The 27113-nt window shown below is 40.5% G+C and overlaps 1 protein-coding gene across 2 annotated transcripts in view; it reads left to right on the top strand.

Moving 5' to 3' along the window:
* Nucleotides 1-27113, top strand: part of LOC126335479 (phosphatase Herzog) — a 56035-nt gene that overhangs the window by 10484 nt on the left and 18438 nt on the right. For both annotated transcript variants that reach the window (XM_049998798.1, XM_049998797.1), the window contains 2 exons: nt 8892-9041; nt 19544-19729. In XM_049998798.1, coding sequence (XP_049854755.1) covers nt 8892-9041; nt 19544-19729 — 336 coding nt within the window. The remainder of the gene's footprint in view (nt 1-8891; nt 9042-19543; nt 19730-27113) is intronic.

Here is a 27113-nt window from a genome sequence, read left to right as displayed (position 1 = left end):
AGGGAAAAATGAAAGGATGTGGGTTTTAAGGGAGAGGGTAAGGAGTCATTCCAATCCCGGGAGCGGAAAGACTTCCCTTAGGGGAAAAAAAGGAGAGGTGTACACTTGCACACACACACACACACACACACACACACACACACACACACATGTCCACCCACACATACACAGACACAAGCTTGTGTCTGTGTATGTGCGGGTGGATATGTGTGTGTGTGTGTGTGTGTGTGTGTGTGTGTGTGTGTGTGTGTGTGCGAGTGTACACCTGTCCTTTTTTTCCCCTAAGGGAAGTCTTTCCGCTCCCGGGATTGGAATGACTCCTTACCCTCTCCCTTAAAACCCACATCCTTTCATTTTTCCCTCTCCTTCCCTCTTTCCTGACGAAGCAACTGCCAGTTGCGAAAGCTCGTAATTCTGTGTGTGTGTTTGTGTGTTTTGTTCATGTGCCTGTCTGCCGGCGCTTTCCCGCTTGGTAAGTCTTGGAATCTTTGTTTTTAATATATTTTTCCCATGTGGAAGTTTCTTTCATATATATATATATATATATATATATATATATATATATATATATATATAGGAAGAAGGAAAAGCTGCTGCAGTGTGTATGTTATGAGAGAGGCGAACATAAAAAAGAAGTCAGAACCTTGCAATAACTTTTTTTATTTATCAGCTCTCTCTAGATGTGTGTTATTTCATCTGTAAAGCAAATATATAATAATGGCATCCGTCCATCCTTGAGGGATGGTGGTGTAGCATGCTTGGTTTAGAGTCTGCAGTGTCTGCTGTGGCTAAAAAGTCCCACTCGAGAGTGGCAGTTCCTACTGCAGTTTGGACATGTGAAATTTGAGGGACTTCGAACAGAAGCCGCTCTGTCTCTTCACTTTGTCCTCTTCCTGATTTGTTCCTGTGTGCGTTCGTCCTCTGAAAGCTTGACGCCGTTGTGCACAGTTACTCGCCACTTGACACGGTCATCTGCAATGGTTTCCCAGCGACTTGGATTGATTCTGGTCTTGGTCAGGTCTCTCTTGCAGACATCCTTGAAACGAAGATGCGGTCATCCCACTGGCCTCACACCTTCCTGAAGTTCGCCATACAGCAGCTGTTTCGGTATCCGTTCAGGATCCATGCGCCTGACATGTCCCAACCATCTTAGACGTCGATGACTCAGAGTGCAAAGATGCTGGTTGTGCTTGCACGATGAAAGACTTCGGTGTTGGGTACTCTACCTCTCCAAGAGATCTGAAGGATCTTCCAGAGGCAGCGGAGATGGAAGCTGTTGAGTCGAGATTCATGCCTAGAAAGAGTTGTCCATGTCTCACAGCTATAGAGAAGGGTGCTTACAACACAAGCGTTGTAGACTTTTAATTTAGTTTTTGTGGTAAGCAGTCCGTTGTTCCATACTCTGTTTTTCAATCTAGCCATGACAGATGATGCCTTTGCGATTCTGTTAGTAATTTCAGTGTTCTTGGACACTTAGACAAGTTGCTACATATTGTGGATCCCAAGTAGGTAAATTCATCAACTATCGGGAGAGGATTGCCATCAATGCTAATGGATGGGAGGTTGGTGGTGTTCTGCGCCATGATCTTAGCCTTTTGAAGGCTGATGAGTAGACCAAACTTTTCACAGGCATTTGATAATTTGTTGATTATATACTGCAGTTCATCTTCCGTGTTCGCTACTAGAGCTGCATCGTCCGCATATAACAACTCACGGATAACAACTGTATTTACTTTGCTCTTGGCCTTGAAGCGAGCAATTTTGAAAAGATTTCCATCAGACCTTGTATGTAGATACACTCCCTCCTCACAGTCTTCAAATCAAATCTGAGCAGAAGGGAAAAGAAAATCCCAAATAATGTAGGAGCTAACACACACACACACCCCTGTTTCACACCGCTATTAACAGGGAATGCTTCTGATGTTTTACCGTTGAAGCAAATTGTTGCTTGTGTTTTCTCATGGAAAGAGACAATTATCTGTAGTAGTTTAGGTGGGCATCCAATCTTCTGCAACAGTTTGAAAAGTCCATTTCTGCTCACTAAATCAAACGCTTTAACAAGGTCAATGAAAGCAATATAAAGTCGCCTCTGCTGCTCATGACATTTCTCTTGTAGTTGTCTTAAGGAGAAGATCATATCTACGGTTGATCGGCTGGGCCTGAAGCCACACTGAGATTCTGGGTAGATTCTGGAAGCTAAGACCTGTAATCGCATTAGGATGACTCTTGCATAAGCTTTCCCGGCTACACTTAGTAATGAAATGCCTCGGTAATTGTTTCTGTTTCTGTTTATATAGAGTAACTATCCTCGAATTCCGCATACTCATTGGGACATAACCTTCTTCCCAGCTGGTTGTGATAAGTGAATATAAATGTTTGAGAAGAACGGACTTGTTATACTTAATAACCTCTGCAAGGATCCCATCTTCACCTGGGGCCTTTCTGTTAGCAAGAGAATCTATTTGTTTACTAAGTTCTTCCATAGTAGTCATTGCATCTAGTTCTTCCATAACTGGCATTTGTTTGATGGCGTCACATGCATCCTTGCTAACTTCATTCTTGGCTGCATACAACTCGAGGTAGTGTTCAACTCAGCGTTCCATTTGTTTGCCTTCATCAGTAATGACTTCACCCGTCTTGGACTTCAGAGGAGCTGTTTTTCTGACAGTTGGTCCAATTGCTTTCTTAATACCATCGTACATTGCCTTAGCATTCCCAGAGTTGGCCGCTTTCTGTATACCTGCACATAAATTCATCCAGTAGTTACTTGTGCGTCTCCTGGATGTTTGCTGTGCCCTGTTCTTTGCTTTTCGTAGGTCATCTCGAGTTCTTTCATTTGGGTTTCTTTTGTAAGCAAGCAGGGCTTTCTGTTTAGCCTCAGTGACTGGTTCCATTTCTTCCAAATTTTGCTCGTACCAGTCCTTATTTCTTTTTCCTTTTATTCCGTAGGCCAATACTGCTGAGTTGTAGATTGCACTCGGGAGTTTTGCCCATTTCTTATCAACATTCCTTTCTGCTTGAGCATTTCCTGGCAAAGCACTTTCAAAATTACTGCAGTCCCACGATGGCTACATTCAAATGATGGAGCTCTCTGTCAATTACGGCAGTCTTACGGATGAAATCAACCTCTTGGGCATTGTCAGTGTACCTTGGACACATGGTCCTAACATTCCAGGTGGCAATACGAAATTGTGATTTCTTTATTCTTTCATTTTTGTTGTTGGTAGGTGTACTATATCAACCCGCTTGTCGAAGATTAGTTCTAAGTTTCACACACCCCTTGAAGCAGGCGGATAGTGGCGGGACAGCACCTTATTGGCTGGGGGCTGCCCAGCTTGAGGCGGGTGGTAGCTGTCCAATGAGATGCAATGATCTCTCCTACCGTCAGAAGTGGCCCCTGGCACTCGAATCTTACACCAATCAGACAGAACTTATAACCGATAACTGCTTCTTCCCATGTTGTGCCGAAGTCCTTGAACGTCGCTGAAGTGTCCTCTCCAGGATGCTACAAGCCTGAGTGATAAATATGAAGACACGTGAGTTGCCCAATCATCACGGTCTCCCTCTCGACCTAAAGAGGAAAGGCAAGCCAATACGTACGGTATCACTTCGGTAGCAGGATCTGCTGAAAAGGGACATAGTACGTCTTCCAACCACCTTTGGGGCCCCACTCCAGATTTTCTTTCAGGGTTTTCTCCCTTAGCCTTCATCCCTCCCGAGACCAATCACAGGGCAGTGGTGTGTTAAGGTAATTACAGAAAGAAAAGGAATGGTAACTGAGGAGAGGGTAGGGAATAGGATATAGGATATAAGACGGGTCGTTGTGAGGCACACTTTGTCTGGCTTCTCTGCTGAGACCTGCCAGGCTAGGTTGGACCTGCCAGTAGCTACGCTACCGCCGATTTAGCCCTCAGCTTCCTTGGAGCCCACAAACTCTCCCGCCCACACGGACAGTGCTACGATAAGGCGGTGCCTCATGGGAGAGCAAAATTCTTATGTTTATTGAAACTATGTTTATCTTTTCCTTTCCTCTCATTCTCTGTGTGCGGTAGTACCGCTATTAAACTAACTTTGTAATATTTTTACAATTCTAAATGAGAAACACTTGTGTGTCATGACACATATACAAATCCTGTGCACTTTTATCTTTGTGAAGTATTTGCAACCATATTAGAGAAGCAGCTCAGTATTCAGTTACAAATGAGTGCATGCCTAGGATGAAATGTATCGTGATTATTTGGTGTCTAGCAGATTTGAATTGCTGATATCTCATATCCTTGATCTGAGATTTAACACAGTTGACCATGTTAAATCTATTCCTTTGCATTTCGTCTGAGCAGTCAGCTGCAGTGTGCATTTAATTTTCAAATCTTGCTATTTTTATTTTTTTTTACAGAGAAATTTTTTTTTCAAAAATTTACGTTATTATGAGAGAAAAAAATGTAAGTTATTACAGTATTTCAGAACAGAAATATTCACACACAAAGGTGCATTACATTTTATACAAATATATCTAGTTTCACTTCATGTGTTCAGTTTTGCATGTACAATACACCTTATCTACAGGTTTCTTCTGTGATGTTCCTGGGATTTGTGGAATAAAGTGACACTTGGTTGGCATAAGGCCTTATTACAATCAGCTGATCTTCTTCAAAACACACCTTATTATTAGAGAACTAAACTTTTGTCAATGCACAAATTTATAAAAGGATAGAAAACATTTGGAAAATTTTCACTGTGCAGCAGAGCGTGTGCTGTTATGAAACTTCCTGGCAGATTAAGACACTGTGCTGGACGGAGACTCGAACTCGGGACCTTTGCCTTTCGCAGGCAACTGTTCTACTGACTGAACTACCCAAGCATGACTCACGTCCCATCCTCACAGCTTTAATTCTGCCAGTAACTTGTCTCCTACCTTCCAAACTTCACAGAAGCTCTTCTGCAATACGTGCAGAACTAGCACTTCTGGAAAAAGGGTATTGTGGAGGTATGGCTTCCCCACAGCCTGGGGAATGTTTCCAGAATTAAGTTTTCACTCTTGTGTCTCGATCCGGCACAGAGTTTTAATTTGCCAGGAAGTTCCATAACAGTGCACTCTCCATTGCAGAGCGGAAATTTCATTCTGGAAACATCCCCCAGGCTTTGACAAAGCCATGTCTCCGCAGTATCCTTTCCTCCGGGAGCGTTAGTTTTGCAAGTTTCGCAGGAGAGCTTCTGTAATGTTTGGAAGGTAGGAGATGAGGTACTGGGAGAATTAAAGCTGTGAGGACAGGTTGTGAGTCATGCTTGGGTTGCTCAGTCAGCACTTGCTCCTGAAAGGCAAAGCTCCCAAGTTCGAGTCTCAGTCCAGTACACAGTTTTAATCTGTCAGGAAGTTTAATAACAGTGCACACTCCACTGCAAGGTAAAAATTCCATTCTGAGAAGTGTAACTTTCTTAGCAATAGAAGGTACCTATCTCTTGGCATGATTTGTACAAACATTGGAGTAGATAATAATGAATTGTTGGTCCAGTAACTGTTTTTCATTTTTCCTTGCCTCAGCCATCAAAAACTTTACGGCAAGAAAACAGTATATTTCATCACTATTTGTGTTTTTCTATTGTTGCAGTCTTGATTTTTTGCTGGAATCATTGCAAAGGTGTTCATAATATAAATTACATTTCTCAGCCATGTAGTTTACAGTTCCTTGGCTAAAAACAAAACTTCAAAGCAGTCATGTAAAGTAGATGAATAATCTAAATTGGCAGTTTTGCAACCAGAATTGCTGGTATCAAAATTATACTCTTTGGGAGTCCAAATCAGCCTTTCCATCTAAAATCATCTGTTTTGTATCTCTTAGCAGATTTTTCATGCGTATGCTCAGGCTCTTCTTCAGAGTTGGAGGAGAAGCAATGGTAACACCAAAATCTGGATCTGCATCTACCGGTTCAACAGTTATTAGTTCACCAATATTTTGTATATTTCTGGTGATGGATTCACCTAAAGACTCATCAACATCACGCTCTCCAACCATAATCAGCTGGATTAGGCACAGTGAAGTCCTCTTTGTCACTGTAATTTAGAAGACTCAGGATCACATCATCTTGTGAACAGGCAGTAACTTAGTCATTTTATTTGAGAGCACGGAAAGCACAGGACACAAACTAGGTAATGTTACAATATGAATGTATGTTAAAGAGAATTCATCATTCAATAAGTCATTCAGGTAATTTCCAGTATCCCAACAATTAGACCACATACTTGTGCAACAATTATCTCAGTCATTTGCGGGTTAGTAAATGTTACAGGTGTGTATATAATTGTAGCATGTAACCACTGTAAATCGTTTCACTGCACAGTTTTTGCAGTAAGTATCTCTGACTCACTGCCTGGATAGTAGACATTTGCACCTCTATGGTTGTTGAACTTTGACATTTTTTTCTATTGTCATTGCATATTGTTGTAAAGAACTCCACAAGTGCATTTCCCTTACATTTATCCATGTTAAGTCACTGATATAAGAAAAATCAATTGACACAGAAAGTGCATGTTGTGCACAGCCTATTGGTGGCAGTGTAACCCTGTAACAGACATTTGTGTTGACACTTCATGGGACATGTGGTTGTTCTAGAAGGTAAACCAGTACAGAGCTACTCTAAATGATGGACCCATTTTCAAAACTTCGTTTTTATTAAAGTACAAATCCAAAATGAACAAACTTTATACCAATGAAAAGAGGAAGTTTCTAAGTTTTTTGGTTAATTTAATAAATTTAATAATTTGTAATTAATTCATTTTTAATCATTATGTAATAATTAGAAATGTTATAAATGTTCAATGCAACCACTGTTGGCTGCACGGCAAACATCGAAAAGATAGCCAAACTAGTCCCCCACACACAAAAGCATATCTGCTGTTACTGAATGCATGTCAGTAGTGATCCGGTTCCACAGATTGTTCAGAGTTGTTGGTAGAAGTGGGACATAAGCAGCTTCCTTCACATAGCCCCATAAGAAATAATCGCAGGGTGTGAGATCAGTAGATCTTGTTGGCCAGAAATGGAGAGCCAGGTCCCCAAGTCCCCTGCGACCGAGCCAGCGCTGAGAAAGGGAGACATTCAAAAAGCCTTGTACATCACGGTGCCAGTGGGATGGAGCTCCATCCTGTTGGTAATTAAGTCCTGGAAATGTTCCCTAACTTGAGGGAACAGCCATTGTTTCAACATGTCCAGATATGTGATTCCTGTTACAGTTCTTTCTGTACAGAAAAATAGTCCATAAACCTTTTTACGGGATATGTCGCAGAACATGTTGATCTTCAGTGAGTCTCATTCATGTTTCAATGACAAATGTGCATTTTCCAAACTCTGCATGCGAACATTGTGTTGGTTGACTTATCCACTAAGGTGGAACGTCACTTCATCACAAAAAATTACATCCTGTAGAAATGGGTCATCCTCCAGCTTTGCTAGCTCATAACCACAAAATGCGAGACGCTTCTCTTTGTCATTGCGATTGAGAGCCTGCACAATTTGTAATCGGTAGGGCTTGTACAGCAAATGCTGTCTTAGAGCTTTCCGTACAGTTTTGGTTGGGTTATTCCAAGTTCTTAACTAGCTCTGTTGGTAGACTTACTGGACTGTGCACAAAACTTTCTTGAATCTGTCAGACATCATCCTCTCACACATGTGGTCGGCCTATGCCTTTTCCTTTGCACACACTCCCACTTTGTTTAAATTGCTTAAACCAATGGCTAGTGGTTTTGTGAGTTGGTGGTTGAATACCAAATTTGGTATGAAATACCCGCCACACTGCACTTTGCGACTCACTTTTTGTGAACTCAAGAACGCAGATAACCTTGTGTCCACAGTTGCCATCTCACTCACAACTGTCAGTGAAACGGAATGAGGGCCCTATTGCTGCGCAAACTCTACCAGGCACTTCTGAAACTGTCACCACCTGCCCATTGCTGCCTGCCAAAAACTGTGAAACTTCCTTTTTTCATTGGTATAAAGCTTCTTCATTTTGGATTTGTACTTGAATACTTATGAATTTTTAAAAATGGGTGCATCATTTGGAATAACCCTGTATTATTGTTGACAACTTGCATCTGCTTCTGTCTGTTATGGGTATGTTTCCCAGCAAACATTGCAGTTTCTGGTCATATGTGTTTATCTACACACACACACACACACACACACACACACAAACACACACACACGCACAGGAATCTAATTAATTTCATATGATGTTCTGGTCACTAATTGATAGAAAAACAAACCTATGCAACACACTGGAAACATTATCAAATATAACAGTACAATACAAACTAACATCTTTCCTGCAATTTGTAGTAATATTTGCAACCGGCTACCTCTGGCTTCTAAAATATATGCCAAATTATATCTGTGTTGTGTGTAAACAGTTAACAGCCTGCCAGAAAGCAACAAAAAGGCAACTTTTTAGAAATATTGATAATTTTTGTGGGATGTTGACTGTAGAAGTAGATTAAAAATTTAATTTCTTAGTTTTATTACAGCTAAATGAGAAAATGTTATGAAGTAGTTTCTACTTGTTAGACCTTATCTTTTCTCTCAGTGGAGGACCTTTGTATAGATTTGAAGATGGGAAGAAGAGGGGAATTGGTCTGTTGGTCTTATCCAGTAGAACAGATAAGAGAGGATTGCTTTTGAAAAGCAGATATCCTGATTCTAAATCTGAAATAGTTTTAATTATTTGTGATGACTTAATATAATTCAATTGTAAAGACACAAAATAATGAAGAATGCTCAGTAATATATGATCTCTCTCTCTCTCTCTCTCTCTCTCTCTCTCTCTCTCTCTCTCTCTGTCTATCCGTGTGTGTGTGTGTGTTTTGCTATTAAAATCATATTTGGCTTTATTTTTTACAGCCTATTAACAATGCTGACTTTGTTGTTCCGGTGGAAATCGATGGAACAGTTCATCAAGTTTATGTCCTGAAACGACCATATGTAGACGAATTTCTTCAGAGGATGGGAGAACTTTACGAGTGTGTACTATTCACTGCAAGTTTGGCCAAGGTGAGCGTGCTAATGAAGTAGCATGCATTAACAGCTGCATAGAACTGGGTTTATCTAGTAATAGAAACATGCCATGTCCTAAGTCAAAATTGAAAACCATGCAAGCTGAGAAAGATGTAATACCCTTCAAAAATTTTTACAGTTTTTTTTCCGAATTGCAACCCTTGTGGTTTTTATGCACAGTGAACATTTCTCAGATAGATTCATTCATTAAACTGGAATTTTGAGGGAAACCTGTCTATCTCATAGCTGGTTCTGAGAATTTAGGCTTGTGATTCCGCAATGTGATGTTATGAAATTTGAGACATACTTTTAAGGCATGAGTTATTGTTGTCATTTGAGTAACTTCTAATGCGAAATACAGTACTATTACAAATAGGTCATCTTTGTCTTCTTTTTATTAAATTTTAACCCTTTGTGGATCGTATAGTTGTGAATAACTTATAATGAATACAATATAGGGAGAAGGCAGGTGTGTGTGTGTGTGTGTGTGTGTGTGTGTGTGTGTGTGTGTGTGTGTGTGTGTGTGTTAGCTTTTATACTTCCCTCCACAACTTTCCCTTAACTTTTAGGGTTTTTCCTCTCTGTTTGCCAGTTGGTCTCCATTCTGGCACCCTTTTTTGGTATTTCAGCCATGTTATTGTGCTCTTTAAAAACCTTGCAGTCTCTAAACTCTTAATTATGTAATTATTGATGTTCCATCTCTGTGAATGTCGCAATAGGTGTCCTTCCTCCTCTCCCACCACACATTCTAAGATGCTAGCGGCATTAGTGCCCTTACCTCACACTTACAGGCTGCAGCAGACCTCATCAGTACTTTATAAAATGACTTTGAGGTGCTGGTTAATATCCTGGAAGACATTAATTTTGCCAAAGTTGAAATCTACATATGAGAGACTATCAAGGTTGTTATTTACCTTTGTTTTGAAATGTGTGTACTTAGTTTTATATTTTTTAAACGCAAGTTCTCGTGATTGTGCTGCTACTTCCAGCTCAGTGACCATTCTCTCTAATGGTGGTTTTCTGGTGATAAGTGTCATCACATACAGAAATCTATGCTGATTTTACTACTGTTTACCTTGGAATCTGAAGCTTTTTTATGGCTACTTCTAATGTTATTTTGAAAACCAGTGTGCTCAAGGCAGTCCTTACTTTTACAAAAGATAAGTGGACAATTTAGTCACAGTAATACCTGAAAAATTTGCAAGTGCCATAAGAACAGTGGCACACTTCGCTATAAGAACGGTGGCACACTTCGCTGTAAACATTGTGCAGAACTGGTGCGGGAAACAGGGTCTGTTGCCATTGGGAGGTGTAGTGAAGTGTCAAGGTATATAGCTCTCACAGGGTACGGTGGCTGATGCACAGTGACCAGTTTTTGTCCAAAGTACTAGGCATGGTCATTCATCTGTTTGGAAGGGGAGGCAAAATAAGTGTTCACCTTCCGGCTGGTCAACGATGACAGAATCAAGGTGCGCACGTGCAGTCTTTGTCAAGTGATTTTACAGAAACTACTCAGTAAAAAAAATCATTTTTGCGTTACTTATAGCTTATATGTCAGGTTCATGATGATGTGCCCATCATTTTGTTAATGGTCTTAGTCATTGTGATATTTACATGAAAAGTAAGACACTGCGCAAAATTCGGAAAAGTGTGCAATGAAAAATAGAGATCTCTATGATTTTGTGTTTGGTGCATATTATATAATATGTTTATAATAGAGGGAAACATTCCACGTGGGAAAAATATATCTAAAAACAAAGATGATGTAACTTACCAAACGAAACCATTGGTGTGTTGATAGAGGCACTAACAAACACAAACACACACACACACACACACACACACACACACACACACACACACAAAATTCAAGCTTTCGCAACCCACGGTTGCTTCACCAGGAAAGAGGGAAGGAGGGGAAAAGACGGAAGGATGTGGGTTTTAAGGGAGAGGGTAAGGAGTCATACCGCTCCTAGGATTGGAATGACTCCATACCCTCTCCCTTAAAACCCACATCCTTTCGTCTTTCCCTCTCCTTCCCTCTTTCCTGACGAAGCAACCGTGGGTTGCGAAAGCTTGAATTGTGTGTGTGTGTGTGTGTGTGTGTGTGTGTGTGTGTGTGTGTGTGTGTGTGTGTGTGTGTGGTGTGTGTGTGTGTTTGTTAGTTAGTTAGTGTCTCTATCAACATACCAACGCTTTCGTTTGGTAAGTTACAACATCTTTGTTTTTAGTTACATAATATGTTGTTGCATATGAAATAATTTTCCTTTAGACCTGGATGGAGGTATCTGTCTGTCACTAATCTCAAGAAAATTGATCTGATGTAGCCCACTCATTTGCGATCCCGCTGCACCAGCGATAAAGACAGAATGAAAATACACAACATTCCTCATATTTCATGAACGGTTTCAGCTATCGAAATGAGATTTTGGAAAATGATAGCAAGCAAAGAGAAGAGAATCTTCCATGTTATTCTAATAACTACAGACCTTTTGGGTGAAAGAATGTAATTTTTAAAGGCTATCAATAGCTGGTGAAAAGAGAAATGCTGTGGTTTTTGGAACAACATATGTGAAGACATTGCACATTTTTTTGTACCAAGGACGCGCTTTTTCACAAGCTACTGGCCTTATTTTTTCTCAGTTCCTCACTTAATAAACTTATAAACCACTGTTTCAGAATTCTCTCGCAATTGTATGTGCACAACATGTTAGTGACTTGAGACAGTGTAAACTCCACTGTGTTTTGGCAAAAGGACCAAATTTTGACATTGCAAACAGAGAAATGTGTAGGTTTACTCAAAATTTGCCAATCGTGATGCTTCTCTGAAAGTTACAATTGGTTAACAAGCCAGACAAAAATAATTTTTGGCGGAATTCTTTTTAGATACTAACTGAAGCAGGGATGACAGTAGATCTTTTTGAATGGTCGCCATGCAAGTGTACACTTTACAAAAAAGTGATTGTTGGCCTCAGTTTAGAATGGCGCTTACCCCTCCAGCAAGTGGCATTTTCCATATAGAGCTCTGAGCGACCTCCCTGCCATTGCCAGATTCCCCACGCTTCCCCAGCCAATTGCGCATCTAGCACCCACAGCATTTTGTGCGCAAACTATAACCTTAGGTGTGAAACTGTCATGGTCCCCCCACATAAAGAATATATGTTCTAAGGCGAAAGGTGCTGTCACATGCACTAGAAAGGCATGTTGTAAAAAGTAGTGTCTAAACCCAACGAATGTGCTCTGGATAGATACCTCTGTAATAAGACCTGTGATAATTTATGGGGCTTCCGTAGGGCAGGAATTGGCCTGCCTAACCATAACAGGCGGAAGTAGTAGCATACCCTCTGATTTGGGTTTCAGTGAAGGCAGCAGCAAGGGCATACAGGTTAAAAGCTAGAAATCTTTAGGACATCCAAAATCCCACATCAGTATAGTGAATACGCTAAATATAAGGAATGATAGGGGAAGTACCAGCTGACTACACTAACTTCCAGCTGCTTTAAGAAACATTTCAAGGTAACAGTTTAACAGTGGAAGAATGAATCATGGTACCATAAAAAGATTGGCGGGTCGAAAATAGGTGAAGGTGCTGGGGCTGGGTTATATGGAGTACAGCCTAGACTAGAGTAAAATCCTTCTAGGGAAGCTGATCATAGTATTCCTGGCAGAAATATTTGCTATTAGAGTGCGCACTACGTATGTGCTACAAGAATCGTGGCATCTGCATTCATTCACACAGCCAAGAAGCTTTTCAATCTGTATGAGCCCATCCAATGAGATTAAAGATTGTTGCAAAATGCCATGAAGCACTTGTGGTGCAAGGGGAAAGCAACTGGTCAAACCTGCTGTGGATCCATGTTCACTTAGGAATTAGTGGCAGTGAAGTAGTTAATAGACTGGCCAGGACTGGAGTGACGATGACTGTTGGAGCATACCTGTTCACTCCTCACGAAGGTGATAGTAAATCAAAACTAAACTACATTGCTGGATCAGTAGGTAGCATGCAGGGTATTAGTTTAAGATCCAAAAACAAAAATATGCCAACCTAATAACGCCAAAGTCGTGTTTTAAGAGAAATTCTTATCCTGTGTTCGAGCAGGAGACAGATTAAACTCAGTGTAGGGCTAAAGACTGGGCATGGGGACATCGGGAAACACCTTCACGTTATGGGTGTAGAGAAAGGAGCTGCAAAGTCATAAGGGGGGTGAAACTGCATCACATTTAATCTTCTAATGCAAAGCTTTTTCATGCAGTTGGCTCAGTGTGAATATCTACTCTGTTGTAGATCTTAGTTTCTTGTGACCGAGCAAGATAGCACAGTCATTAACACACTGGACTCGCATTAGTGAGGATGATGTTTCAAATCCATGTCTGGCCATCCCGATTTTGGTTTTCTATGCTTTCCATAAATCACCTCAGGCAAATGCCAGGATGGTTCCTTTGAAAAGGCACGACCAACTTCCTACCCCATCCTTCCCTAATCCAATGGGACCGATGACCTCGATGTTTGGCCCCCTCCCCCAATCAATCAGTCAGTTTCTTGTGAGTCTTTTGATTTATATGGTCATGGTTTATCAGTGAAACCAGGAACATCTCTGATGATGTCCAGCACAGATGTTGACGAAATGTCAGAGTAAAAAGTTTCTTGGCTCATGGCCATACATCCCAAATCATTTATAAGCAAAATGTTCTTTGTATGTAGTAGGTGTATCCCGTGTAAAAGCACACTGTGTTCTCTCAGAATTGCCTCTGAATATGAGACTAGCCTGTTATACCAGTACCACCCAGAATTTTATGTTACGTCCTGCAAGGCAAAGATCCTGTCATTGGAGCTGCACATCTTAATCCCTGATTATGTAGCCTGGATAATTTGAAGGATCCATTTTCTTGGGATTTTTTCCTGGGCCATATTAAACCAGTGATAATGTATCTTTTTTTTGAAGAGTAATTTTCTTCTACAGGGACTCATAGATGAGTCCCTCTCTTTCAGGTGCTTTGTAATTTTCCAACATTGAATGATCTTTTGTAATTCCAGAATTGTGGTCTCAGTAATATGAGGTTCTGCTGTGTAATGTAATAGTATTTTTATCTTCCCTGTGGTTACCTTTCTTCTTTGTATTCTCATCATCTGTTTATTACCTCATGCTTTCCAGTCAACAGATATCTGTGCCTATCCATATACAATAACCTGTGGTCTGTATTCTTTAGTCTCTTATTTTAACTTCTCCATTCTGTAGTAGCACTGTGCCATCTCCATTTTCTGTCTTACCACTTCTTCCCACCCCCCACCCCACCCGCAACTTCCTGTGCATAACTTTGTTTTTATCTGTTATTATTTTTATGTTGTAATTTTATGTACCTTGGAGATTTGCTCCTCGATTTGGTACTACAGCACTTGACATGTAAATACATAAATAAATAAAACTGTGTATCCATGGCATGACAACAAGGGCGCTATATCATCCAATCTGCCTGTGGCCTGGTACAGAAAGTTGGCTCGCCATTGGTTTTACTTGGGCAAACCCATCACGTCCCCTCCACTGAGCCAAACATCAAAGGTCACAACTAATTTTAAATGCACTATACATCTACGTACATACTCTGCAAGCCACCATACGTACAAGGTAAAGAGTACCATGGACCACTACTAGTCATTTCCTTTCCTGTTCCACTCGTAAATAGTGTGAGGTGAATATGACTCTCTATAAGCCTCCAATGGAGCCCTAATTCTCTCGTCTTATCTTCATGGCCCTTACACACAGTACATGTTGGTGACAGCAGGATCAATTTGCAATCTGCGTCAAATGCCAGTTCTCTAAATTTCCACAGTAGTCCCCTCGAAATCAGTGTCGACTTCCATCCAGTGATTCCTATTTCAGTTCACATAGCTTTTCCATAATACTTATGTACTAATTGAACCAAACGGTAACATATCTATCGGCATACCTCTCAACTGGTTTGGTGTCTTCCTTTCCGAAACACTAAAGCTGTCTTCAAGAATGGGTCGCACTAGTATTCTGTATGCCATCTACGTTATGGGTGAGCTACACTGTCCCAATAAAACAAACTCAAACACTTGTCTTCCTGACTACCAACCTCACATTCTCATTCCATTTGTTATCACTTTGCAACATTCCATTTAGTATTTAATCAATGTGGCTTTGTCAAGCAGCATATTGCTAATGCTGTGTTAGATTGTTTCAGGATTGTTTATCCTACTTCTCTGGATTAACTTAGATTTTTCAACATTTAGAGCAAGCTGCCATTCATCCCACCAACTTGAAATTCTGTCTTAACAAGGCAAGTTCCCCAGCGGTGGGATCGACTTTTCCGAAACCATCTATATGGTACATAGGTTAAGGTCCCATGTATCACAGCCTGCAGCCATTCACTCTAATTGGCACTCATTTGCTAGTAATCAGTGAAAAAAAAATTTCGGAATTTTGCATGATGCTCCACAGATCTAAAAGAAACATTGTACAATTTGGATGCATAGCATAATGGCTACAGTACAAGCCTCGTAAACAAGAAGTTGTGGATTCGAATCTCATTAAGTGCTTTGGATTTTTGTATTTTTAAATCTCTATAAAAATGGTTTTGATCATTATTTTTGTTCAATTAATTGGCTTGAAAATATTTTCTTTATGTATATTCCTCTGTCACATCATTTTAATCGCCTTATTAATTTCTTCAGTTTCTCTCATTTATCCCTCCCATCATTCTTTTTCCAATTGGAATCTTTCTGCTTGGGAATTTAATTTTTTTAATCTATCATAAAATTGAAACATTTGAAAATGCCATTCTGTTGGTTGGAAAACAAGAGACAAAATAATCTTTTTATATTAACTGTGCATTGGTGTCATAAATGTAATTTTCTTGGATGATAATTGTCATAAAAACATTTAAAACATAAATTCTTGTAGAATTCTTGCCGAAATAGTGCAGATGAAGTTTTTAAACAAAGAAGGGATTATACCTAAAACAAAATTCAAACAAAATGAGGAATATCAGACCTTTGATGTTGAGGTATCAATTTACAAATGAGATTGCTTACAAATCACTCATTGTGGGGGACCTGTCCAAAATAGGACTAATGGAATACTAAATACGTACAGTGAACGGCAGCATTGATCTGTGGGAGAGTGTCACAGAGATACTGTAGGAACTGAACTGGCAGACTGTAGAAGATAGATGTAAACTATCCAGAGAAAACTTGTTAACAAAGTTTCAAGAACCGCCTTTAAATAATGACTAGGAATATACTACAACCCCCTATGCATTGCTCACTTAGGGATCTTGAGGATAAGGTTAGAATAAATAAAGAATGCACAGAGACATTCAGACAATTATTCTTCCCACACTCCATATGTGAATGGAAGAAACCCTAATAACTGGTAAAATAGGACATATGCACTTCACGGTGGTTTGCTGAGTATAGATGTAGATGCGGATGGAATAAAAATAATGAATGCAGTAACATGGATGAAAGTGTAGGATGATAAAATGGAAGAAATTAAAACTTTGTTAATACATGGGAATAATCAAAATCGCATGCACAAAGATTCAAAGTGGAAAGAGAATTACAGGAAGAAAAAATTAGAACTATTGCAAAACTTAAACAGTAATTAAAATGATGAACAGTGGAATAGAAATATATATTTAAACCAGTTAACTGAATTAAAAATTATGATCAAAGTAATTTCAATGAAGATTTAAAAATAAAAAATTTCAAAGCACCTGATGAGATTTGAACGCACGTCCTTTGTGCAACCAATTTGTATATTGTTTCTTTATTAAAGTTGCAGAGCATAACACGAAATTCTAAAAAAAAATTGTCATCAATTGCTCGCACACAAGGACCCACCAGAGTGAATCGTTGCAGATGTGATACCTGGGACCTTAATCTATGGTCTCAAAAAGTCGATCCCACCATTGGGACCTCTGCCTGTAAGTCATTTTGTATCCCTGTACAGTGACACAAGGATGACACCTTCCACACACCACAGCGTTGTTAGCAAACAGCCGCAAATTGCTGTTCATCCTGTCCACCATATCATTTATGTGTGTAGAGAATGAGAGTGGTCCTGTCACACTTCTCTGGGGCACTCCTGACGATACCACTTTGTTTCAATTGGTTTTATTGATTTTGGACATTCATCTTTTTTTTTTTTTTTTTTTTTTTTTTTTTTTTTTTTTTTTTTTTTTTTTTTTTTTGAAAAAATGTTTTGAATGCTGCGTGTGATTATTTCCATACAAGTGTGATTATATGATACTTTCACAGTCCTCATGTTTGCTGTAATGTATGAAAATGATTCTCTGCAAAAGTATCAAGCTTCACTAAGTGCACTTTCTTTATGAACAAGAGAGTTGGTAGTCTGGGTTGGCATAATTTCTGGAGTGCTTATGTACATAAACCTTTATTTTCTCCCTTGCATCTACATACACATGACATGGTGATGGAGGATTTTGACCTTTCATTAAATAAATTCACATTATGATGCAGTTATCCTTAGAATATTGTATTTCAAAAACCTTTCTGTAAGTTAAAATAATACAGATGAAGTTACAGTTCTCAGTATGTAATATAATTGGATAGATAAAAAAGTGGCAGTAGAAGAAGACACAAATAAAAAGTGTTATGTATGCAAGCTTCTGCAGCCAAAAAAAAAAGGCTCCTTCTTCTGGCAGAAGGGTTGAAGGGGAAGCAAGAGAGCTGAAGGACCATGGGTCAAGGGAGACTTACCAGACAGGATGAGAAGGAAAGACTGATGGTTGGGGACTGCACTGGGCATGATTGGAAAAAAAATAAAAGCTTAAAGGTGGAAGGTAGGTTAATATGCAAGACAGAAATTACTGCTAAAATATCACGCATGAGTTAATAAGAACGAAAAGATAAGTGCATTGTATGTGATGGATGTTGGAGGAGGGCAGTGGAAAATAGACAGGTCAGAAATTGAAAGATGTAGAAAACTAAAACAGAGTGAAGAAAGGAATAGTTACTGTGAAGAAATGCTGAGACCAAATAAATTAACAAAAATTAAGGCCAGGTGGTGACTGGGACCGAGGACATGTAGTGCCATTTCCCATCTGGAGAGTTCTGAGAAACTGGTGTATGGAGGAAGAATGAAGATTGCACATGTGGTGAAACAGGCACCAGGGTCAGGACTGGCATGTTGTAATGCATGCTCTGCAACAGGATATTGTGTGTTGTCAGTATAGACCCTCTGCCTGTGCCTATTTGTCCTAACTGATAATTTGGTAGTGATCATGTCGATCTGAAAGACCAGACTGTGTTTACATAACAGCTGGTATATGATGGGTCATTTCACAGGTGACTCGCCCCTTTGATAGCACATTTTTTGCCAGTTACCAGGCTGGTACAGCTGTTGATGTGTAGGGCAAGTCTTGCAGCAGGGACAGTCATAGGGGCAGGAGCCGTAGGGTAGGGTGATGAGTGCAGAAGGAGGATAGGATCTGACAATGTTATTGCAGAGATGGGGAGCCGATGAAAAGCTATTCTGGTAGTGGCGGACAAAACCTTGGACAGAAAGGACCTCAATTCAGGGCATGATTTTAGGAGGTCATGTCCTTGTTGGAGTAGCTGATTAATACATTAAAGAGCAGGATAATACTGGGTTTCAAGTGGTGTACTCCTTAGTTGTTTTTTGGAAGGATCAGCAGAACCAGGATTAGATGTGATGGTCCGGCAAATCTGCTTTTGAACAAGGCTGGTACTTATGTCAAGTGAAGGCTGAAGTGAGAATGGGGGTGTTTTGCTGTAAAGAGCTTGCATCTGAAAAAATATGTTTGCCTCAAATACTTAGGCTGTGTGGGAGGGAACATTTGACATTGAAAAGATGGCAACTGTCAGAATGTAATTACTGTTGTTTGTTAGTATGTTGAAGTGTGTAGCTTGTCTTTGGTGAGGACAAGATCCACATCAAGGAAATTGGCGTGTGATTCAGAAAAGGATGTGAAATTGAATTGGAAAATGCATTTGGAGCTTCCAGGAATTTTTAACAGGTCAGCCTCACTATGAGTCCATACGGCAGAGATACCTTCATTGTAGCTAAACCAAACCAGGGGCTGCAGGTTTATGGATCCTAGGAAAGCTTCCTTCAAGTGACCCATGTATGACAATTCATTAATTGATCAGAGACCACATTTGTTCGTCTGTCTGTCTGTATACAGGAGATTTTATTACAAAAAATGTGGTTTAAGAGACCACAATAGATTGAGACACTCAAGGTATCAAAATTCAGAAAAAGTATGAAGTTCTGGCTTTTTTTTTTTTTTTTTTTTATATACAATGTGAAGACTGTACTGAAGTAATATCAAAGAAGTGTCACATTTGTTAATAAAAATATATACACACACAAAACATGTACAGTGTTAGCAATTGGTTTATCAGTTATTAAGCAGATATATAGAGATTTTTAAATAGTGCATAATTTCCAATATCTAATTTATCCTTACTGTCTCTGTGTTCTTTTTTTCAGTATGCTGATCCTGTGGCTGACTTGCTGGATAGGTGGGGTGTTTTCAGATCGAGATTATTTCGAGAGTCTTGTGTGTTTCATAGAGGCAATTACGTGAAAGATCTTAATAAACTGGGACGTGATTTGCAAAAAGTTGTAATTGTTGACAACTCTCCTGCTTCCTATATCTTCCATCCAGACAATGCTGTAAGTACACATACCAGAAAAATTCATTTTTTGTGTTTAATTGATATAAAGGAGAAAAGGCAGCCGCTCATCTGCAGTTGATGGATGTGTGATATACGTTCACATATAACAGAACTAAAACTCTCTTCGGTTTGATATATTATGTAGGCACAGTATCCTTATCAGCACGATAGTTAGTGCTGCTGTAGGCATCCCCCTGAGGAAAATAGTTTTACTATGTTGAAGAGAGACTGCTCATGTAACAATGGAAAGAGTGTGTCCTGAGTACCATTGATTGCAGAAAACTACACAACATAGTAAGCTGCCACAGTTGATGGCAGGGGTCACCATAAATTGTTCATCAGTCTGATATCCTTACCATGTAGGACTGATAGAAGAGAGAGAGTGAGCATTACAGATATGCTCAACAAACTCCAGTGGCAGACATACTTGTTCATCATGAAAAGGTTATATGGCTTGTAAGTGTGACCTAGATGACGATTATGAACTTTGCTATTGAGCAGCAACCTCTTCTAATCTTAGTCGTGAGAATAGAACATCATTGCTTGCTCACTAAAGGAATTTCTTTGTAAGTTGTTCTTGTACAGTGTGACTTCGAAGTTAGTAAAAATTAGACCTTTTGGCACATTAACCCAATCAACAAATACCAAACAGGTCGCAAAGAGGGAAAAAGTAACAACATAACAAAAATCCTCACTTGTGGGATGGGGGGAGTTTAAAGATAATTTTTTTATGTTTTTCTTGAATAGCAGCTTGTAACAAATATGTTTCCCAGTATAAAATCAAACTACATTAAATTTTCCACAAAAGAGGTCCTATTCATTTTTTGTTTAGGACTAAAAGTTTCCGCAATACAGGAGATGCAGAAGTGCGGATTATTATAAATAGTGTTTTAAGATATAAAATTACTAAATGAAAAGCACCAGTTTGCTTTTGTTCTACAATATTACTTTTATTATTTACCGGTTTTCGGCTTACAAGGCCATCTTCAGACATTTACTGAAGATGGCCTTGTAAGCCGAAAAGCAGTTAACAATAAAAGTAATATTGTAGATCAAAAGCAAACTGGTGCTTTTCATTTATTATAATGTTTTTCTACCAAGAACCGACGGAAGATTCTGTTAATATAATATAAAATTACTGTTTACTGTTAAATGAAGTAGGTTAAGAACAAATATTAAAATCGGTACCATGTATAAGTGCAGTAGGGCTGTGTTAAGGAATAAATTGCATTATGGGGGCATAACAGGGTGAAGGGGCATGTGTAGAGGGTAGAACTGCAATGTAAGATGTCACCGAATTGTGGCCGTGCACTTCACTTCTTCATAGGTCTGCAAACTGAAGAGTGGACAGTTGATTCTTGAAGCTATCTACCCCACTATGTCAAAAGTAGTATCTACATGGTTTTTTACAAAGTTATACTGACCCTCTGAAGTGTGCCTTTTGAATCACTGGCTGTGTGCCCGGCACATGTTCATTTTCCCCAAAGTGCATTAAACACTATGCGGAATATGGATATGAGTTACCAGTAATACTAACATTGTAAGAAAGGTCAGATGGCTACTTACTGTAAAGAAGAGACATTAAGTTGCAGACTGGTACAATTAAAAGATACTTTCATAAAGCTTTCGGCCACAGCCTTCATCACAGAAAACACACACACACACACACACACACACACACACACACACACACCTCGTGCACACATGGCTGCCAACTCCATCATCTCAGGCCGGAATGCAACTATCATGTGGGGTGCAAGCAACAGTCTGGAGGGGGTGGGGAATAGGAGTAGTGTACAGGTGGAGGGAGAGACACACTACAGACACTGTCTGGTAGTGTGTGTGTCGGGACTAGAATGCCAACAGGTACAGCGTCAGGAGGTTGTGGGACAGGGAGGTGGGGGGGAAAATGAACAGAGACTGTGTGTAACCATAGGTTGAGGCCAGGATAATTATGGGTGCAGAGATTGCGCAATTGAGAAAAGCTGGTGGTGGAGGGAAGGATCCAGATGGCTCAGGTAGTGAAGCAGCTATTGAAATAAAGTGTGTGATGTTAAGCTGTGTGTTTTGCCACAGTGTGATCCACTCTGCTCTTGGCTGCAGTTTAGCACTAGCCTTTCATCCTGGTGGACAGCTGGTTGGTAGTCATAACAGTATAAAAAGATGTGCAATGGTTGCAGCAGAGTTGGTAAATGACATGGCTACTTTCACAGGTGGCCCAGGCCCTGATGGGGTAGGACAAACATGTGACAGGACTGGAATAGGAAATGATGGCTGGGTGGATTGTGCAGGTCTTGCACCTGGGTCTTCCACAGGAAGACGATCCTTGTGGCAAGGACTGGGAGTGGCATAGGGATGGACTAGGATGTTGTGGAGGTTGGGCAGGTGACAGAACAGCACTTTAGAAGGGGTAGATACTATTTCAGGTAGGATGTCTCTATAATTTCAGAACATGATGATAGATAATCAAAGCCCTGACGAAGGATGTGGTACAGTTGATCCTGCCCAGGGTGGTACTGGGTGGTGAAGGGGACACTCCTTTGTGGCTGGTTCTTGGGGATGGTGGAAGGGTTGGGGATGTGAGGGGGAAATGGCAGGGGAGTTCTGTTTTTGGACTAGGTCTCAAGGGATAGTGCCTGTCTGTGAATGCTTTGGTGAGACCCTAAGCTTACTGAGCAAGGGAGTTTTTGTCACTGCAGATACGCTGTCCCTGAGTGGCCATGCAATATGGGAGGGATTTTTTGATGTAAAAGGGATGACAGCTGTCAAAATGCAGGTAATGTTAAAACTTGCTTGCTCAATATGCCACCAAGACCTTCACAGACAGGTATTATTCCCAGACCTAGTCTGCAAACAGATCTCCACTGCCATTTTCCCACACATCCCCAATCCTCCCACCTCTCCCAAGCCAAAAAGGAGTGTCCCCTTCACCACCCTGTACCAAATGGACTGGGACAACTGAATCACATCCTTTGCCAGGGCATTGATTATCTATCATGCTCTGAAATGAGAGACATCCTACCTGAGACACTTCCCAACCCTCCTAAAGTGGTATTCCATCACCCACCCAACCTCCACAACATCCTAGTCCATCCCTATACCACAACCAATCCCAACCCCTTGAAACAAGGATCATATCACTGTGGAAGATCCAGGTGCAAAACTTGCCCAATCCACACACCCAGCCCTACCAATTCCAGTCCTGTCACAGGTTTATCCTACCCCATCAGGGGCTGGGCCACCTGTGAAAGCAGACATGTAATTTACCATCTCTGCTGCACATGTTTTTATATTATTATGAATACCAACCAGTTATCCACCAGAATGTCAAACTGACTAAAAGCGAAGTGGATCACCCTGTGACACATGCAGCTGAACATACACTTTATTTAAATGACTGCTTCACTGACCAGGCCATCTGGATCCTTCCCTCCACCAGCTTTTCTGAGATGCGCAAATGGGAGTTACCTTACGATACATTCTCTGCAGGAATTATCCCTCCATCAACCTACAGTAAACTGTCCCCACACTCTCCATCCATTAGTTTCCAGCCGCTCTCTCCTGTCGTCTCCTCCCCATTCTCGTCTCCCACTCTGTTTATTTTCTGCCTTCTGCCAATGCGTCTACGCGTCTTTCCCCACTCCTCCCCATTTTTCTACTCCTTTTTTCCACACGTCTGTGCCAAACAACCTCCTGGCACTGTACCTGTTGGCATTCTAGTCCTGACACCCACTACCAGACTGCATCTGTCTCCCTCCCAACCCATACACTACTGTCCTTTCCCAACCCCACCTCCTCCAGACTGCTTCTTGCATCCCAGTTGCATTCCGGCTCGAGATGCTAGAGTTGGTGGTCATGTGTGCAGGAGGGGTGCTTGCTTGTGTGTATGAATGGTCTGTGTGTGTGTGTGTGTATTTTTACTGATGAAGGCTGTGATGGCTGGAAAGCTTTATGTAAGTGTCGTTTAATTGTGCCTGTGTGCAACTTAACTTGTCTTCTTTACAGTAAGTAGCAATCTATCTTTTCCCACATTGTTGTTGTTCCAACCTGGAGTTTTTCATTGTTTGCTCTTACCAATAATGCTAATGCAAGAAATGCAAATGGGTGGAATCTACATAAATTTCTTCTATCTGTTCTACAGTGGTAGAGGGGAAGTTGATACTTAAGCATTCTATATGCCAGCTTCCACAGCATCTCCAGTCCAGTTCTCTTATTTGAACAGACAAAAAAAAACCTTCACTGAGCTCATGTTTACATAGTGGATTTATTGTCAGTTGATTAATGAGTACTTATTTGCCATTGCTTAGTGGATATTATGTAAAAAAAAATTCAGCAACTGGATCTGTCAACTGCCTACCACACGGAAGAGCCTGTCAACAGTGTACATGCTGTCAGTATGTATTCGACAACATCGATATCATTGTCCCCACTGTCTTCAGCTGGAATAATTTTCACAGCATGAGGTGTAACAAATGCATCACCCCAGCTCCAACTCTCCCAGTATCTGAAATGGCTCACAGATTTAAATTGTCTCCCTCTGCAACAGAAGTAGATCCCGAGGTGTTACATAACTTCAGATATTTCAGTGTAAGTCAAGCAATGCATTACAGCAGGTTACTGTGCTGGTCTTGAACATAATCAGTCCTCTTTCATTAGTCATATTCACACCCTCTTCGGATGATGTATTGTGAATGTGGATGTATGGTAAGTGGCTCCACTCTCTGCAGCCCACTCTACAAGTGCCAGCAATGCCTGAGAAACTGATGGCAGTTAACCACTAAGACAATTAATGGTGTGATAAGTGCAGTAACTTTCCGATAACTCATTAATTCAAGTGACTACAACACAGTGATACTGCCTTACAGATACCGTCAACAGTAGACAGCAGCAAGGTCCACATTTTCCAATCCAATCCCTTTCCCACCAACACTGCAAAGGTCACCGACAACATCACAATTACAAATTTTGCGCTCATCAGCCATTGTTTATAGTAACTGCTAGTTGTACTCATTTAATAAACTGGAAATAACACCATGATGTAAACATGGGCTAAGTAAAGTTACATTGTCCGCTCACACAAGAGAACAGGACAGGGAATGCTGTCTATAAACTGAAAAGCAAATAGTGGTGGAAGCTGCCTTTCCCAGAAGAATGTAAAGCTGCTGTACAAGATGACTAATAATTCCTCTAGCAGTATAGAACAGTTTGCAGAGATTTACATGAAGTCTGTCTATATGCATTTCTCGCATTAGTATTTTTAGTAACATATATCTCTATTCTATACAGTGATAATGCACTTTGTAATAAAAACTCCTGAGCATGTCAATGCACTGCATCACCAGTGATTCGTAAGGCAAGCTGAACTGGATTGGTATAACTTTACACACTATCCTGTAGTTTCATCTTGTGACATAGTGGGGTAGATAGAGTGTGGAATCATCTACGTGCACTTCAATTTGCAGATCTATGAAGGAGAGAATTGAATGTCCAAAAATCCAGTAACCTACATTTCGTTGCACTTCTGCTTTGCCTCCTTCCCGCCTCCCACTCACTCCCTCTATACCCTGTTAAACCCCCAGAACACAATTTATTCTTTAATATCGCTCTGTTGCTCTTTGACATGGTACACATATTTAATAGCTGTTATTAATCCAACTCATTTAACAGTAAACATTAATTGTATACCATTAAAAAAAAACAACGAATAAGACCTTTTTCTGTTGGAAATTTAATGTATTTAAATTCTGCACTGGGAAACATTTTTGCTAGGAGCTGCAGTTTTCAAGTTATTCAATAACAGCATAAAAAGTTGCCTTTAAACCATTCCTCAGTCCCAATCAAATGAACTTGATTAAAGCACGTATAACAACCCCCTCTCCTCCATTTTGTTTAGTGTGGAGGTGCTATTCCAACATAGAGAGCCTCTGCAGTGCTGTTGAGTTTAGGGGGATACGAAGTGCGCTGAGGCATGAAAGGGGAATTTGGAGCCACTGTACCAGGGTGTCGTAGTAGCTACTGGATCTGCCTACTTGGCAGGAGACCTGAGTTCGAATCCAAGCCTTGGTACAAATTTTCATTTGTCGCTTCAGCTCATTTTTCATATTTATTTTAGTTCACTGACAGATTACAAATTTTACAGTAGACCTAATGACAACAGAAAGCATAATTGTTGGGGGGGGGGGGGGGGGGCGATGAACACTTGAGCAGTTGCACATGTCTTTGTTCTCCAAACAAATCTGAGAAACTTGAGTTGGATGCTGCTTTGCCATGAGATTCACATGTAGAAAAGTGAGATTATGAGATATAAAGTATACTACAGCATCAGTATCTGAAGCAAAAAGATAACAGACTGCAGCTTACCCAATTATGAATTGCCTTCAGACTGTTCCCACTCGCATATTTCACACTCCAATCAAGGATCATTGAATTCTTCCTCCCAAACTTCCAAAATTTCTTGTTCAAATGTTATTTATTTGTAGCAGAATTAAACCGAATGGCAAAACATATCGAGTACACACGTGAAACTTGTATCAAAATGGGCACACATTGGCTTTCAGTCTTTTACAGCAGGAGCTCTTACATTTGCTAATGTTTCTTTAAAAGTGATTCTGGAAATGGATGACAGAAGGCAGCATCTATCAAGGGACACATTGTGAGACATACAGGGTGTGATTCAAAAGTTTCAAAACTTAACTCAGAACTAGAAATTTATTGGACATTTAAGTACAACGGACTAAAATTCTTCAAAATATGATCCTTCAGCATCAACACAGCACTGCCAGCATATCTTCCACTGTTTGTAGCTCTTATGGAAGGCCTCGGGCGTCATGCTGTCAAGGGCTCTCGTTGAAGTCTACTGGATGGTGTCGAATCACTTCCCTTTTAGGTCTGTCTTGATTTGGGGGAAGAGGAAAAAGTCACTTGGAGCCAAGTCGGGGCTGTAGGGTGGCTGCGGCAGTGTTGTCACACTGAACTTGACCAAAAATTGGGTGGCGACGCGCGACATGTGAGTGGGCGCGATGTCGTGGTGGAGAATCCAATCGCCCTTGATCACCGGGTGGACACTGCGAACTCGATCCCTCAAGCAGCGGAGCACTCACACTAAGACAACGGTCATTGTTTAAAAGTTCCCGCACTCTCTCCACATTTTGATCCATTCGGCTTGATGATGGCCTTCCAGAGCGGTCATTGTCTTCAACATTCCTACGGCCATTTTTGAAACGTTTGTGTCACGTGAAAACCATTGCACGGGACATGGCTTCTTCCTTAAAGGCCTCTTGAATCACACCGAGAGTCTCCGTGGCGGTTTTGTTCAGTCGAACACTAAACTTAATTGCATAATGCTGCTCCTCTAGGTCAATGACATGCACTCACACTGCAAG

This window comes from Schistocerca gregaria, chromosome 2, assembly GCF_023897955.1.
Source record: "Schistocerca gregaria isolate iqSchGreg1 chromosome 2, iqSchGreg1.2, whole genome shotgun sequence".
NCBI lineage: Eukaryota > Metazoa > Arthropoda > Insecta > Orthoptera > Acrididae > Schistocerca > Schistocerca gregaria.
Note: the sequence above shows the minus strand (reverse complement) of the source record. Positions and strands in the feature narration are given on the sequence as shown.